The 17905-nt window shown below is 38.5% G+C and overlaps 1 protein-coding gene across 1 annotated transcript in view; it reads right to left on the minus strand.

Annotated features, from left to right (window-relative positions):
• Positions 1 to 17905, minus strand: part of ME1 (malic enzyme 1) — a 220965-nt gene that overhangs the window by 14770 nt on the left and 188290 nt on the right. The window contains exons 8-10 of the mRNA XM_086316963.1: positions 13208 to 13305; positions 11350 to 11463; positions 1069 to 1174 (exon numbers count right to left, since the gene is read on the minus strand). Of these exons, the coding sequence (XP_086173089.1) occupies positions 1069 to 1174; positions 11350 to 11463; positions 13208 to 13305 (318 nt within the window). The remainder of the gene's footprint in view (positions 1 to 1068; positions 1175 to 11349; positions 11464 to 13207; positions 13306 to 17905) is intronic.

A 17905-nucleotide genomic window follows, 5' to 3' on the forward strand; every position in this document is an offset into this window, starting at 1 on the left:
ACTTGTTTTTATTAGGGTTCTCATCCTTATTCTCAAAATCGTCATCTGTTGCAAATGGAATGGAAGACCAAGTAAGGGCTGGCATTATACACACACAAAATAAAGGATATAAAGCTTCAAAACTTTGAGATATTTTTCCAACCACAACAAATTCGTCCACACTGAACATCTTTCTGTGCGCGTGCAGTATGGAAACTACCATGTTGTCTGCTATGGGGAAGATATAAAGACGTGAAATTACAGTCCCTGTTTTCAGTCTTTCTTAACCTTGGCCCCATGAGCAATGGGCTGGACAATTCCTTGTTGGGGGCAGGTGTGCTTTCCTGGGCGTTGGAGGAGGTGGAACAGTGTCCCTTGGTCTCCACCCAATGACAATCTCCCTCCAGCTGTGACAACAAAAATGTCTCCAGACGTTGCCAAATGTTTCTTAACTGGGCAAAATCGCCCCCATCCGAGAGCCACTGTCTGTTTGGAATAACTGGCCTGGCAAAGTGCTGGATGTGCCAGGTATTGACAGGTTGACAGAGTTAGCAAAGGGAACCACCCCCCTCAGCTGGCATCATCGGTAACAAGGCGGCACTGAATTTACAAATCTAGGCGTCTAGGGGGCACTGCTGCTTCAGGGAATAGGTAACTTTGTGTAATTCCAAGACCAGAATTTCAAAAAGCTAAAGAATGTCTCAAAAATTATCAGCAAGAGGACTTTGCTGGTGGTACAGTGGACAGGAATCCCGCCTGCCAGTGCAGGGTCATGGGTTCGATCCCGGGTCTGGGAGGAGTCCACACGCGATGCGGCAGCTAAGCCCGTGGCCCACAGCTACTGAAGGACCACGTGGCCCACAGCCCTGGCTCCACAGCAAGCAAAGCTACCTCGGTGAGAAGCCCACGCACTGCAACAGGAGTAGCAACCACTACCAGAGACAGCCCTCGTGCAGCAACAAAGACCCAGTGCAGCCAAAAATAAGATAAATCAATAAGTAATTTAAAAAAATTAACCGTAAGGAAACAAATCAGGCCCACGTGGGGTGGGGACAGGGTTTACAGGAGAGGGAAGAAGCCAAAGCTCACCAATGAGGGCAGTTGGTTTTATATCTTGAACGATGGCTTCAAGGTTCTTCATTTCTTTATGTTCATGGGCAAATTCCTCTTTCTCTTGTGTTAAGGCAGCACGTCCCTACGTAGGGCAAATAAGAAGAAATGATAAATCTGCCAAGTGTATGAGAGTCAAGGAAGTTTCAGAGTATTACACATATTAGCAGAATTTATACTGAATAGGTTTATGTAGTATGTCTTCCAGCTATTCTTAAAGTCTCCTCTCCAATTATCAGAGAATTATTTCATTGACTCTTGTCACAAAGGTTTATATTTCAGACAACGCTCCAAGCAATAAGGGTGTAACAGTGAACAAAATAAAGCCTTTCCCTTATTTAACTATTATTTAATATTTAAAATCCTAACTCTACAGACCCTTACAAGAAATAAGCGTTAACAAATGGCAATGCAAAATATTATTTAAATAAAGATACTGTTTCTTAGATATGATTTGTGTTGACGAAGCAGTGTCTTAAGAGTGCAGGGCGGCCTTTAGTGGTTACACAAATCCTTTACGGACCACTCACTAAGAATGGAACTTGATGCCATGTTTATGTAATACTGTGATGTTCTGAATAAGCACTAGCTTCGTGTGCTTTTATTTTGTAATGTTTTGATCATAGTTGCACCATGTATTATCTAAGAAACATCTAATTATAATATCCCAGCTATAAAAAGGAACTTAGGATGGGGGTAGGGAATGTTATCTAAAAATCTGCTTCCTTCATTTTCCCCCTGCTCTTTCAGTATTTTATCTTTCCACATAATTAGTAGATCTGAAGATGAAATTCTCATCTACACTTCTATGACCAGGGATAATATCTGCTCAAACTAGAATTCTCTTCATTTACCTATTATTCATTTTCCTTACTTCAGTGAGTTAGTCATTCATCATGTCAGACTCTTTGTGACTCTGTGGACTGTAGCCCACCAGGCTCCTCTGTCCTTGAAATTCTCCAGGCAAGAATACTGGAGCGGGTAGCTGTTCCCTTCTCCTGGGGATCTTCCCAACCCAGGGACTGAACCCTGGTCTCCTGCATTGTAGGCAGATTCTTTACTGTCTGAGCCACCAGGGAAGCTTTCATCAAAGAATGAGTGATGAAATAGTTTTTTGTTCACAGGAAGAAATAGTTAAATTAAGTGTGCTACTTATTAAAACTTGACTTTTAAATTGTAAAAACAATAGGAGGTGCTAGTGGTAAAGAACCCATCTGCCAATGCAGGAGACCTAAGAGACATGGGTTCAATACCTGGGTTGGGAATATCCCTCAGAAGAGGGCATGGCAATCCACTCCAGTATTCTTGCCTGGAGAATCCCATGGACATTAGAGCCTGGCAGGCTACAGTCCATAGGGTTGCAAAGAGTCTGACACTACTGAAGTTACCTGGCACACACACACTTACTAAACTTGACTTTTAAATTATAATAATACTCTACCTATAAATTTTGAAGATTTTGACTACATAATAAATCAGTACCTAACTTTATATGGTACTTTATAGCTTATAAGTTATCTTCATATATTTCATTTGATCCCCTCAACAATTTGAGAAGTAGGGCAAATATAATTAGGTTTTTGCATGAAGAAACAGAGGCTGCAGGACAGTATGCAGCTTGCTTGAGGCAGGTGCTAAAACTCAGTCTTTCCAATAATACAACACAGTCCAGTTCTGGAGAAAACACTTTACAAATGGTATATGTCAGACTGTATGCAAATTGTTACTCCTGGTTCAATATTCTTGCTTTAAAAGGCTATTATCAACCTACATAGGAAAAGAATCTGAGAAAGAATAGATATGTGTATATGTATAACTGAATCACTTTGCTATACACCAGAAACTAACACAACATTGTATTGTGTTAGTTTAGCTAGTGGTCTGCAGCCTACCAGGCTCCTCCGTCCACTCCCATGGACGGAGGAGCCTGGTAGGCTGCAGTCCATGGGATCGCTGAGTCGGGCATGACTGAGCGACTTCACTTTCACTTTTCATTTTCACGCATTGGAGAAGGAAATGGCAATCCACTCCAGTGCTCTTGCCTGGAGAATCCCAGGGACGGGGGAACCTGGTTGGCTGCCGTCTGTGGGGTCGCACAGAGTCAGACACAACTGAAGGGACTTAGCAGCAGCAGCAGCAGCAGCTAGTTAGTATAAATCAAACTTCAGTTTGGTGCTTACTTCTTCAAAGGTTTAGAGATTTACTTTTCAGGATACCTACTGTCAGAGCCTCTGTTAGGTTCATTAACAGAGAAAAAAAATCTCAGGATAACTATTCACCTACTCCAAAACAACCATAGTCATCTCGACCTGGTGTTATGTAATCTTGAGGGCTGCTGATAATAAGTGTATCCCTTAGAGAAGACTGAATGAACCTCAGGGTTTTGCCTCTTGGCCTTTCGGTTCCCACCTGACCGGTTTAAGTATTAAGCAAATACATTCCAACAAAGGAATAACCAACGCGGACTACGGTCAAAGAAACTACCATACGTCCTAGAGCTCTCCTTCCATGTTATATTACTGCATTCGAGTATCACCTTTTCTTCTTTAATAACAGTAAAATGTGATAATTAATCTTTTTCTGTGATTTACTTTGGAATAGAAAAAAGAACCCCCACCAAAAGGATTGTGAGGAAAAGGGACATGTATAAGATGTTCAGGATTATTAACAGAATAGGAAGTACTAAAAATAGTTCTTAGAGGAGACTGCATCCCTGATTTGTTTATTCTAAAAAATGCTTGCACTCACAAAACAGGAAGATTCCACACAATCCATGGTAAAACACCATGGCCCGCAGAGAGAAACATAAGAACGAGGAGGCCACAGAGAGTGCTTACTGAAGCTTCTGAGTCAGGAAACAACCCATTCTTGACCATTTAGCTGCTGACAAACAACATGCCGATGAGAACATATCCAAACTGCTTCTGGTATACAGCTTTAAATAAATTTGCATATGATCACATTAAAAATGAACACCAATTCATTTTCATAAAAAAAGCTGAGTGCCAAAGAATTGACACTTTTGAACGTGGTGTTGGAGAAGACTTTTGAGAGCCCCTTGGACTGCAGGGAAATCAAACCAATCAATCTTAAGGGAAATCGATCCTGAACATTCATTGGAAGGACTGATGCTGAAGCTCCAATACTTTGGCCACCTGATGTGAAGAGCCGACTCACTGGAAAAGCTCCTGAAGCTGGGAAAGATTGAAGGCAGGAGGAGAAGGGGACGACACAGGATGAGATGGTTGGATGGCATCACCGACTCAATGGACATGAGTGTGAGCAAGCTCTGGGAAATGGTGAAGGAGAGGCAAGCCTGGCGTGCTACAGACCACGGAGCTGAAGAGAGTCAGACACGACTGAGCAACTGAACAACAATTCATTTTCATTATATTACCAAGCCAAGAAGTAGCCTTCTACATGAGAAAATAAAAGCAGCATGAGAGTAAAAGTCTTAGAAATGATATTATGGGCAGCTGCAATAAGTAAATTCAACCTCGTATAATATGAATGGTACCACTGCTACAAGTAAGCTATAAATAAAAGAAGAGGGTCTTGTCTGCTTATATTGAATGTGGACCTACAAATCCATAATATGAAATGAATTTAAAAGATATTGTGAGAGACATAATCCCCATTTTTTAGTTCAGTAATTCAAAATATTTTCCACAGCATACTGTCTCAGATTATCCCAAACAGCAAATTAAAAATGCTTTAAATGTATTCTACAACATTGTTCTCACAGCTATTAATTATGGTCAAAATAAACTGATATAAATTGTGATAAATTTTTGGCTTAGGGACATGAATAAATACTAGTATCAGAGTCCATTCTAACAGCTAAGAACAAATACATTTATGTTACTTCTGAAAGCTTTAATAATATACAAAAAAATAAAGAAAACCTCCCCAGAAAATGCCATCTACAAGTGCTGGAGACGGAACATGGGACTCGGGCTCAGGGTAGTGGGGTCCTCCTCAGGCCCTTCCGTTCACTCACAACCTTGGGCGAGGCCTTTGGTACTTTGACGGATGCTGGTTTCTCCATCTAGAAAATGGTTCGGTTAGGTGATGATGACAGTGTAATGAAAACGGACCTGATCTGGGCTTTACAAAGCCAACTGAGTACCAGACACACTGGAGGAAAATTAGATTCCTGAGCCCTGCTGCCAGATATTTTAATTCAAGTCCAGGATGAGGCCCTGGCATCTGTATTTTTTTTTCAAACTTCTCAGATGATTTGAGTGATTAGCCAGTTTTGAGCATCACTGCACTAAAGGGTTTATCAGATGTCTACCAGAAGCATTTTTTTAAAGATATTAATATGTGATCTGTTTTCAAAAAAGTAGAAAATGATGAGTTCTAATGAAAGAATGCTACAAAATAACGTAAAAGCACAGATTTCTAGTACTGCTCTTTTGGCTATTTCATGAGATACCATGAAAAGTATTTAATAAGGCTTAAAACCCCCTAAGTTTCCTGGAATGAGAAACAAATCATGAAGAAGACTGATAAAAATCATAGGAAAAGATGTATGCTTATGCGCTTATCGTGAACATCTTACTTTATTAATCATTGTAACAGCACTGGCAGCTCCAGGCCACTAAAGCCAGAAGTTGGCCAGAAGACATCTGTCTAGCAAGAAACATAAATTACCTACAGCCTCACCCCCAAAGACGTAATTCTTAGTGGGGACTTAGGAATGCAGAGGGAACACTGAAAGAAGGCCAGGAATCATGCATACCAGCATCACCAAAGGGCTCAACTTGCCAAGAACAGAAAAATCAAAAGACAAAAATAAAGGTCTCCCAAGTATTTTCTATACAATTTTCAAAGCTGATGTGCTGATCTGGTTTAGATTAAAAAACTACTGGAATGGGACCTTCTCTGGATCTGTAATATTCAGGCAAATGTCTTTACCTTTGGACTCCTGTTTTCTATACCAATGGCTCACTTTTCTCTTCTTTTCAAAATGTAATTTGGAATACACCTTCTTTACACCAAATACTTCAGCTGGAGGTAGATATAGATTTTTTTTTTCTGTTTAGTCTTCCTTTTCAGGAACCCTTGCTGAAATGCTTTTTGTCTGCATTTGCCACTTTTTCTCTCAAGTACCCTGGGTGTTCACTGGAAGGACTGATGCTGAAGCTGAAACTCCAATACTTTGGCCACCTCATGCGAAGAGCTGACTCACTGGAAAAGACCCTGATGCTGGGAGGGATTGGGGGCAGGAGGAGAAGGGGACGACAGAGGATGAGATGGCTGGATGGCATCACCAACTCGATGGATATGAGTTTGGGTAAACTCCGGGAGTCGATGATGGACAGGGAGGCCTGGTGTGCTGCGATTCATGGGGTCGCAAAGAGTCAGACACGACTGAGTGACTGAACTGAACCTCAAATTCTATGGTGTTTCTCTTTTTTTAGGAGTTTCTACTTATACCAAATGTACTATGAATATCTAGGAATTTCCTTCAAATATTATTATCTCTTCGGTCTCTGCCCACCCTCCTTGTTTTGTGCTGATTCTTAGTAGAAAAGATACAACCAGACTGAACAACTATCTATCTTTTTCAAAAGCACCTATGTGCTGGTGGGACCTGGGGGAGGCAGGCAGCAAACACTGTCAAGATTCGGAGTTAGCATTTCATTTCCCAGGAGGTATAAAAAGGCAATTGTACACTGCCACTGGTAAATATGTATTCCTTACTAAGCACAGATACTGCTACTGCTGCTGTTGCTGCTGCTGCTGCTGCTAAGTCACTTCAGTCGTGTCCGCCTCTGTGTGACCCCATAGACGGCAGCTCACCAGGCTCCCTGGTGCCTGGGATTCTCCAGGCACTAGAACTCTTGAATGCATGCCTGCTTAGACAACCTGCCCCATTTTACTGGCCTGATACTACTGTCATTAGTTTTTCAGAGTTGAATCTGGCCCCCTCTTTATCTGAAGACAGAACCTTCCTAGCACACTATCAGTAATATTTCAGTTGCAGTGTAAGTGTGTGCATTTGCTAAAGAGCGCAGAGCTGTGTTTCATCATCTCAGAACAGATTAAAAGAAGATGAATGGTGTGACAAAAGCACTCCATGTTAGAGCATAAAAAAGGGGTGCAGAGTGGCCATAACTGAAGATACTAAGTGGGTAACTCCATCAATATTTAATTGAGTAATTTAAAAATATTTAACTGTGCATTGTTAAAAATCAATAATTGTTAAAAATCCATAATTTTCTGACTGTCTGAAAGACTCATGCATATAATCTTCTCCCTCTGCTCTGTTTAATATATACATATACATCGATCATACTCTAGAAGACATGGAAAAGAGGGAGGGAGAAAAGCAAGCTGGATCTTTTTCACCAAGCTTCAACATTTCTTAGGAGTTAGATTTTTTTAAACCACAATGTATGAAATATATGAGCCATCATTCAAGGTGGTGAAAGTATTACGGGCTAAAATTCTGATAAGATAACAAGGAAAAGGAGAACTTTTCTAAACAGCATGGAGTTTCAAGTTCTAGACCTAAAAATTAAACTCTCAGGGAGGAAATAACTATATTGTCAAAACTACCCTTGTTGCATATAAAGTACTTTTATTCACTATCTCTGCCTTATTGGAACCAAACACTGAACTAAAAGAAATAACTATAAAGAAAAAATTGTTTTAAAAATTGAAAACAGAGTTATGTAAACTAGAGCAAAAGAAAATTAAAATAAAAACAAAATACTATAGTCCTATTCTGGGTTAGATGAAGTTTATCCTTCATGATATCTATTAACACTTCACTTTTTATTTTTGAGATTTCTGCCTTAGCACTAATTTGGCTCATTAGTGAAAGTCAAATGTATTTATTTAAGGGAGAGATTAAGTCTGGATTGGTTTGTTTTGTGATTTCTTGTCCTCCCTAAAAAGGTTTTGTGATTTCTTGTCCTCCCTAAAAAGGTTTTGTGATTTCTTGTCCTCTCTAAAAAATGGTCCAAATTATCACTGTGAAATGCAAATCCTAGTCATGCTGGCAATGCTCCTCTTTTATCCTTTCTTTACTGTATTTATTCTCCGTCTAATTTTATTTTGGAATGATTTAAAGAAAATATTGGTTAATATTAAAATATACTAATATTAGTTGGCTAAATAGATATGTCATCTGTTTCTTGCTATAAGATACTAAAACTATCTGAGTATTATCAGTGACCAAATAATTCATTTCAATCAACCTTACTGATATTGATGAATTATTTAAAACACTGATATTATTGAACATATATGGATGTGAAATAAATGACAGAAAATACCACAGATGTCATGCTGAAAATGAAAGCAGAAAACATGTTAGAATAATCATTGTCTAGTCTGATGATGAGATGATAAACTCCATAAATGCACTAACTTCATAGTGATACTTTTTAGTTCTTGGTTTTATGTCTTTAAAAACTGAAGGAGTTTGACTTATACAAATTTTTATTTAACACATTAAGATAATTTTTATATATTATAAACAATTGCATTGTAAGTTAATGAAATTAATGAAATGATTATAATTGGCTCTCAAGAGGGGTTGTAAAAATGCTAAGGATAAAGGATAACAAGCACAGAAAGATCATATAAAATTGAGAGCTAGATTATACTAATTTAGTAATTATTCTAAGATTTACTAGTTTCGCACAAAAATCAACATAGTAATTTGACTGTTTAAGAATATGAAAGAAAAAACAGTGGTGAATTGAAGCTTCATATGTTTCTCATATTAAATAGTGCAAAACTATTAAACATATAACAATCTTTTTAAACATAACTTTATTTATCTTGGCAAGGAGAATATATGCAGTTCTTTACTTTGGCAAGTAAAAAACATGAAATAAGAGTGACGAATTAGGTCTAGGCAACAACTTCACAGTTATTCCAAATACTAGTCATGCTATAATCCGTTATTCTAAGTATTGTAATCCATGGAATGTGGAGTCTCAGTTCAGTAAGTCTATGTTAAAATTACTTGAGATGCTAAAATTTATGTATTTTTATGAAGATTTCTTATTAAAATGTCATTAGAAATCACAGTCATTGGCTTTCACCTTTTTGATTCTTGAATGTATTGCACCCCGAAGTACAGCACAGTGTGTACAGCTTTCCCCGTGGCTCCCACTATATATATGTGGATTATCCCCAGATCTCCATCTCTGGGAGTCCAAATCCTTTTTCTGAGCATCAGTCTTGTCTCTTCAACTGCCAAGGGGACATCTCTATCTGAGGTCTCCACAGACACCTTTACCTTGCTATGTCCAAAACCGATCTCATTATCTTTCCCTTAAACGGGCCTGTTCTTTATTCCTTTTAAAACAAACAAACAGCAATGGCCACATCACTTACACAGACACCCAAGGCATCCTGCTAGACTCCTTTCTCTACTCTAACCCTCCCTCTGCATTTAACTGGTTACTAAGTATGCCGATCCTATTTCCTACATACCTACCAAATCAAACATCTTTCACTCATTGCTTTATTTCAGGCCCCAATTACCTTTGATCTGTATTAATGCAACGGTTTTGTACCTAATTTCCTTTCCTCAGCCTCACCTCGTTTCAGTCCATCCTCCGCGACGCCATCAGAGTGACAAGAGCCTGAAAACTGCTCAAGTTCAGCATTTAGAAGAGCCTTCATCACCTGTCACTCTATTCCTTTCAGTCTTAGTCCTAGATATTTTTCTCAAAATAATTTCTTTTGCAAATGCTCTTATTCTGTCCGGAAGGCACTCAGTCATTAGTTCATTTATTAATAATACACTTACTGCCAGTAACTCGACACTAGCAGGGCTCTGAAGATATCAGAGAGGTGGTAGACATGATTCGTAACTTCAGTCAGGATCTCAGAGTGAATCTGCCATTCAACTTCCCTTGTTTCAGTTTTGCATGTAAGAGGCTGAAGATGTCCATGGAGACTCTAGATCAACTCCTAACTCTTCTTTTCAAACTTAGCTGGAGAGACACCTTGCTTCGGAACCATCCTCAGCCTCCCCGTGACTCTCTCTGGTGTGGCGGGAGCACCACCTCCTGTGCACCCCTGGCACAAGCACGTATTTCTGTACTGTCCTGTGGAGTTGTAACTGTTGGCTTGTTTGAGTCTTTCCCATGAGGCTGGGAGCCTCCTGAGATTAAGAGCCTTACAGTGTCCCCACAATAAGCACAAAGCCCGAGCCGCAGATGACTTCACTCAGCAAACGTTCTTATTTCGTGACAGGACATGTCATATGGCCACAGTGTACAGTTTCTTACAATTATGCTGATTTTTTTTAAAGCAATAGCAATTTTTAAGCCAAGAAATGTAAAACTATTTCCTGTATACTATAAACAGTTACACTGTCATTTATTGTTAATAAAATGACTATTATTTGGTCCTCAAGAGATGTTGTAAAGGTACTTTCAGTCTTATTTCACAGCTTTATAGATACTCATTTGCTACAAAAAATTATGAACCATATTTTTGTTTCATTTAAAACAAAATTTCTCTAAATCTTTTTTAAAATGAACATTTTTCTAGCTTTAAAGAAAAATAAGTACTCAGGAGAATTTGGAATATATATAAAAGCGCTAAAATCGGTTTTAAAGTCATATGTATTCGATCCGTTTCTATGATTTTTATATGCAACTCAAATTTTAAAGCAAAATAGTTGTATGTAATATGACATTTTCCTATTTTCACCTAATATTAAATAATGAATCTTTTAATGCTATTTATAGTTCTTTGAAAATAACGTTGTTGGTGGTGGTTTAGTCGCTAAGTCATGTCCAACTCTTGCAACCCCATGGACTGTGGCTCACCAGGCTCCTCTGTCCATGGATTTTCCAGGCAAGAATACTGGAGTGGGTTGCCGTTTCCTTCTCTAGGGGATCTTCCCGACCTAGGAATTGAACCCGGGTCTCCTGAATTGCAGGAAGATTCCTTACCGACTATGCCATAAAAATAACTTCAAGCCTGTATATTACACCTATGAGGCTACTACCCAATTCATGTCACAGTATCCTTTATTTGGGTAAGTATAACCTATCACTGTGGGCTTTCATGATGGCTCAGATGGTAAAGAATCCACATGCAATGCAGAAGACCTGGGTTTAACCCTTGAGTCAGGAAGCAAGCCAGGCTTCCCTAGACACTCTTTTAACACAGGGTTGGGGATGGGGTAGGTGGAAATAGTAGTTGTCTTAGAGATGGGCATCTAGAATGGCATATTGATTAAAATACTGTACCTGGTTAAAAATGATGAACTCTTACCTTAACTATTAATCCTTTCGAGTCAACCAACCATATCTTCTCTATGGCTTGCTCCTTTGATAAACCTTCTTTCTCCATGGCCATGACAATCAGGTGTGCAATCCCTAAGGCAGCCTGAAAAACAAAAATGTTTCAAGTCGTTCTACATAATCCCTTATCAAGAGTTACATTTTACCTCATTTCATCACTGTTAATAAACAAGTACAAAATGGCTTTTTCTACCAATCCAAAGAGCTATATTCATTCAAAGCTCCTTTAAACTTCAATTTAAACTTTACTAAAGTTAAGTACAGCATGTAACAATTCACAGAAATAAAAAAGAACCCAGATCTTAATGAGCTGTAATTTAACCTTGAAGAGCAAAGTATTTTTGTCACATTTCAGTTCAGTTCAGTTCAGCCGCTCAGTAGTGTCCATCTCTTTGTGACCCCATGGACTGCAGCACGCCAGGCCTCCCTGTCCATCACCAACTCCCAGAGTTTACTATGCTAAATGACAATTATTTACTCTTATTACAACAGAATCACTATTATGTGGCTTGATATTTAGCCACAGATAAACCAGTGATATCCTTGGTTTTCCGTATCTTTAATTCTGTTCATACAATTAAGATTTCCTCTGATAAGAAAATACTGAATTTAAAATAATGAACTGCTCACCCTGGCTTATCGGACTGTATTGCTTATTGTTCTGCTAATTGAATTTGAAGAATGAAGCTGGGTGATTTGGATGGGAACTTCACCAATTAGGCAACAAAACAGAACACATAAGATGTGTGTTCTCAAGCATTATTTACTCTCTAATTTGGACAAAGAAAGTACTGTGAGACTTCTTATAAGATTAAAGGAATCAACTCCTTTGGTATATGATAAATTTGGTGATGATCTGTGAAATTTCCAAAACCTTTTCAGGGACAAAGAAGGGCCAGTTTTGGATCATCCAACCATGAATACCTCTTTCCTGCTGAGTATCAAGAACTAGCCTGCGGCATTCAACAAAAACCCTTCAGAAATTTAAAGACGTTTACTAAAATTAAGTACAGCATGTAACATTCACGAAAATTTTAAAAAATAACCTCAAACCTTAATGAGCTATAATTTAACCTTGGCTTTCATTTTGATGTGAAAATAAATTTGAGATTTACACTCTGAATACGTTCACATTTATAACTTGGCATGCAAATTTTAGCTTCACAGATTTTGCTTTAAGAACAAGTAAAATCAAACCCAACATAGTATACATAGTTTCTACCAGTGGAATACATTTATTCATAGTCATATTAAATTATAAAATCTAAGGCTTCTTAAATGGATATAGCATTATTTTGTATTGCTGCCATCTCCTTCCAACAATTTAAAATGTTTTAGTTCTTTCGCATGTGAATTGTTATACTGCATGATGAATCTCCGATTCAAAATATTTCTTCTAAAAAATCCTGTATATAGTTATATATGTGCATACTGAATTGTGAGTCAAATTAGGAAAATTTTGGTATGTGACACAGGAGGATACTAAAAGTTAGCACCAGCTGTAACAGCTTAAAGGTTTCTATACATAATTAATCATGCATTGGAAACATTTTTGGTTCATGCATGGCACCTTAAATATGCCTAACAAAAACCCATGGAAACATCTGACAACTTTACAAATTGATAGCTGCAAAAAATACCTCTCTGCCTCTAAAGTCTCCTGTAAAAAATTAATAAGCCTCAAAACTTAAAGAATCTTTCAATAAAACCTGTAATTTCAATAAACTAAAAATTTCATGAACTACTTCAGACTTAAAATTCATGAGTTACTAGAATGAATGCTATATTCACTAGTTTAGGAGAACATAAGCACTCCATAAGGGAGGTACCTCTCCAGCTCCTTGGAATAGAACTGTTTGATCAGACAGCTTGTTCTTGGTTATTCGAAGGGCTGCAAGGATGCCGGCAACTGCAACAGATGCTGTTCCTGCAACAAGTAAGAGACAGCCTGAGCGATCCTCACACGGGTGCTGTAGTACCCCGAATCCCAAGCCTCAAATCGATATTCACTTCTTGAAATCATCACACAACAGGTTAACTGACTCAGAAAGGGAATCTGCAGTTGTCTGAACCCATGCTTGCATCTGATGTGAAATCCTCAAGCTACTGACATCAGTCTTTTAAGACAGCAACTTACTACGGTTGAACACTTTCCAAAAAAGGTTTTATGACTGAATTCGGTGATGTGATGACTAAGAACCTGGGGTTTGAAATGCTGGAGAGGATGTGGAAAAAAGTGAACCCCCCTACACTGTTGGTAGGAAAGTTAAGTTGGAGTTGCAACTGTAGAAAACAGAATGGAGGCTTGTCAGAAAACTAAAAACAGAATTACCACATGATCCAGCGATCCCACTCCTGGGCATATATCCAGATGAAACTATAATTCAAAAAGATACATGCATTTCTATGCTCCTAGCATCACTACTGACAACAACCAAAACATGGAAGCAACCTAAATGTTCATCGACAAATGAATGGATACAGAAGATACAGTGTGTGTGTGTGTGCACGCGTGCACACGCGTGCACACGCGTGCATGTATAATAGAATGCTACTCAGACATTAGAAAGAACAAGATAACGCCATCTGCAGCAACATGGATGCAACTAGAGATGATCATACTAAGTGAAGTAAGTCAGAAAGAGAAAGACAAATCCCATATGACATCACTTATATGTGGAAATCTAAAATATAACACAAATGAACCTATCAATGAAACAGCAATGGACTCACAGACACAGAGAACAGACTGGTGGCTGCCGAGGGGGAGAAAGTTAGGGGAGGGGTGGAGTGGGAGGGTAGGCTTAGCAGCTGTCATCTTTATATACAGAATGGGTAGACAAGGTCCTACAGTATAGCACAGAGAATTAAATTCAGTATCCTATGATAAGCTATAATGAAAAAGAACATTTAAAAAGAGAATATATATACATCAGTATACATATAACTGAATCACTTTGCTGTACAGCAGCAGTTAACACAATGCTGTAAACTATACTTCAACTTAAAAATAAATAAGTACATTAATTAATTAAAAAGAACACGAGGTTTGGATTCTCCGGTAGATTTCCAGCTCAATCTGTTTACTAGTTGAACGAATTTAGAAAAATCATTGTGTCCATCAGTGTCCTTAGCTATAAAACCATTCAATGTATGAGATAAAAAGAACTAGATGCCATTAGAAAATTTAAATGTTTTGATTTTCAACTGGAAAAACTAACACTTAATAGCAATGAAAATCTGAGGTCAGCACAGTCTTTGATCAGCCTCCTATTTATGATAAATCATTGGTGAATCTCAAAGATACTAGACAAAATTAACACAAAATTTATTTAGTATAAAAACTGACCGTTTCTCATCATGCCTCATAGTAGTAGAAACTTCACCAGATCTACTTTTATTACTTTGCCATTTAAACTTTCATAGATCACAGAGTGTTTCTTTTGCTTTGAACATAATTACATGGCTCAGCTTCTTTATGGTTCACATCTGAAATAAAACTCGGCAGCTTTCTGCAGTACTACAGAAAGTAGTATCTACAATTTACTCCTCTAAAGTAACACTCTACCTATGATTCCTAGATCACTCAGAAGGGTAGTAAAGCCCAGTGAAACTTTAAACTCCCTCATTTGGTTAAAAACAACAACAATGAAAATCAGATTAGAATAGATTTGATGAATGACATAGTGATGAAGTGTTATGTATGCCAGCTACCAAATTGGCATTCAACATTTCACCATCAGTAGATATGTTCTTTTCAATCTTTTGGTTGTTTCTTTCTTACAGAATTTGGTAGTTACAAATAAGATCACAATAAATGATCATTGCTGAAGACCTGTGTGTCTCTTGCATGTTTTTCATTTAGGAACACAAAAATTAAAGGCTTGCAATTTTGAGCTACCATGCAACAAATTATGAATTGTGAAAGTCACACATTACATAAAAGCCACTCTTCTATATGTTATTTAGAATGAAAGCCTGAGTAAAATACTGATCTATATGTTATTTAGAGTGAAAGCCTGAGTAAAATACTGAGGAAAGATACCATGGCAGGATTAAGAATGATATTTGTCTCACACATCAAGGTAGATTTGGGACTTCCCTGGCGGTCAGTGGCTCCAGCGGTTAGGACTCTGTGCTTCCACTGCAGGGGGTGCAGGTTCTATCCCTGATGGGGAACTAAGATACTGCATGCCATGTGGCACAAAATTTTTTTTTTTAATTTTAAAAAAGAGATAGATTCACTAGAGTTGTTAAACAGGTGAAAAGAAAATTTTAATGAAAGAGGTATAACTCTCCAGTCACTAGATGAACACTTACAAATAGCATTTTATGCTATGGAAATGGCAACCCACTCCAGTGTTCTTGCCTGGAGAATCCCAGGGACGGGGGAGCCTGGTGGGATGCCGTCTATGGGGTCACACAGAGCTGGACACGACTGAAGTGACTTAGCAGCTTAGCAGCTACATTGGCCAGAAGTTTGAATTTGAGGGACTCTAAGCTCCCTTCCATCGCTGACATTATAAAACTTTAGGGGGTTCTACAAATTTTGCCACCACCCCAAGTTTTAACCAACTGAACACTCAAAGTTCATGTAACATCAGCAATCAATGTATTTGTATTCTTGCTTTGATTTTTAAATAGAACTGGGCATTTGAGGATAGATAGAATAAAGTATTCCAAAAGATACTAGCTAGAATGCGTGACTTATTTTTATATGGTCATGCTACATCATTCTGTAGTAAGGATCAAAGTGTTTTAAGTTCAACTATATTACCCCAAATAAGGCAAAATAAGTCTCCATCTATACTGGATATCAGAGCCTTATATTTTTACAAGTATATCTATAATATTTCCTGAGGACATAATGAAACATTTAAGCTTCTCTTTACAAAATTAACAAAACTAGAAAGACATTTTTAGTACTCCCAAAAGGTGAACTTGAACATGATTCTTATACATAACCTGGTCCTACCTCCTAGTGCTATTTTGATTTAAACTTCACTGCAATCAAGGGAGTAAATGTGGTAAATTGATATTATACAAACATGTGAGCCTCCACAATAAATTGTTCAAAATAATTTTTGCTTTGAGCTTGAAAAATAAACTTTTAGTAAATCAAAGACAGTTAAAGTTTATCTTTTGTACTATCACTTTTAAAGAGTATGTAATATTTAACATTGTTAGCAAGATACTAAAGAGAGTCAACCTTAAAAGTATAAAAACTTCTATTCATATTTGTATACAACTTTAACGTGAAAAGAAATCACCAGTTATGCTGTCCTTCTGCTGTGGTTATTAAACATCAGTCTTAACTTTTATGAAAGGAATAATTACTTCTATTCATGCAATTTGTTTGTTAATTTGATTAGAATTACTATATAAAACTAGTAGAGAAGACTTGTTGTTGTTTTCATTTAGTCGCTAAGTTATATCTGACTCTTTTTGTGACTGCATAGACTGTAGCCTGCCAGGTTCCTCTGTCCATAGGATTTCCCAGGCAAGGTTACTGGAGTGGGTTGCCACTTCCTTCTCCAGGGGGGTCTTCCCAACCCAGGGATCAAACCTACATCTCCTGCATTGGCAGGTGGATTCTTTACCACTGAGCCACCAGGAAGTCCGGAGAAGGATTGCTGCTGCTAGGTCACTTCAGTCGTGTTGTGTTCAGTCTGTGTGACCCCATAGATGGCAGCCCACCAGGCTCCCCCGTCCCTGGGATTCTCCAGGCAAGAACACTGGAGTGGGTTTGTAATCAAATACTTATAATGCTCATGTGCTTTACTAAACACATAGATCAGGTGAAGTATGAGAACTAGAAGGTGGAGGAGGATGGGTAAATTACTTTAAGCAGGGATGTTTAGCAGGCTTCCCTGGTGGCTCAGACAGTAAAGCATCTGCCTGCAATGCTGGAGACGTGGGTTCAGTCCCTGGGTGGGAAAGAGCCCCTGGAGAAGGAAATGGCAACCCACTCCAGTATTCTTGCCTGGGAAATCCCATGGACAGAGGAGCCTGGCAGGCTAGTCCATGGGGTCGCAGAGAGTCGGATACGACTTTACAGGCAGGGATATCAGAGGTTAAAGCGTCTGCCTGGAATGTGGGAGACCAGGGTTCGATCCCTGGGTCAGGAAAAGCCCCTGGAGAAGGAAAGGGCAACCCACTCCAGTACTCTTGCCTGGAGAATCCCATGGAGGGAGGAGCCTGGTAGGCTACAGTCCATGGGGTCGCAAAGAGTCAGACACGATTGAGCGACTTCACTTTCACTTTCACTTTCTTTCACCACCTGAGCACAGAAGTGAAGGATGACTGTGAGAGGTACAGGACCCTGGGCAGGAGGATACACTATTCAGGAAAAGCAAGTGCAGAGACAGGGAGGCAGGGCTAACAGTGCAAAATCAGAGACTGAACACATACTTTAACTTTCCTTCCCATCAACAAGCTCTACTAAAATAACAGAAAAAAGACCTTTAAAAATCAGAGGCTAGCAGAAGAGAACACAAAGACAATTTCAGAAGCCGGAAGCCCAAAGG

Source organism: Bos grunniens, chromosome 9 (genome assembly GCF_055505025.1).
Source record: "Bos grunniens cultivar Pamir isolate PY7600 chromosome 9, Bosgru_T2T1.0, whole genome shotgun sequence".
Taxonomy (NCBI): domain Eukaryota; kingdom Metazoa; phylum Chordata; class Mammalia; order Artiodactyla; family Bovidae; genus Bos; species Bos grunniens.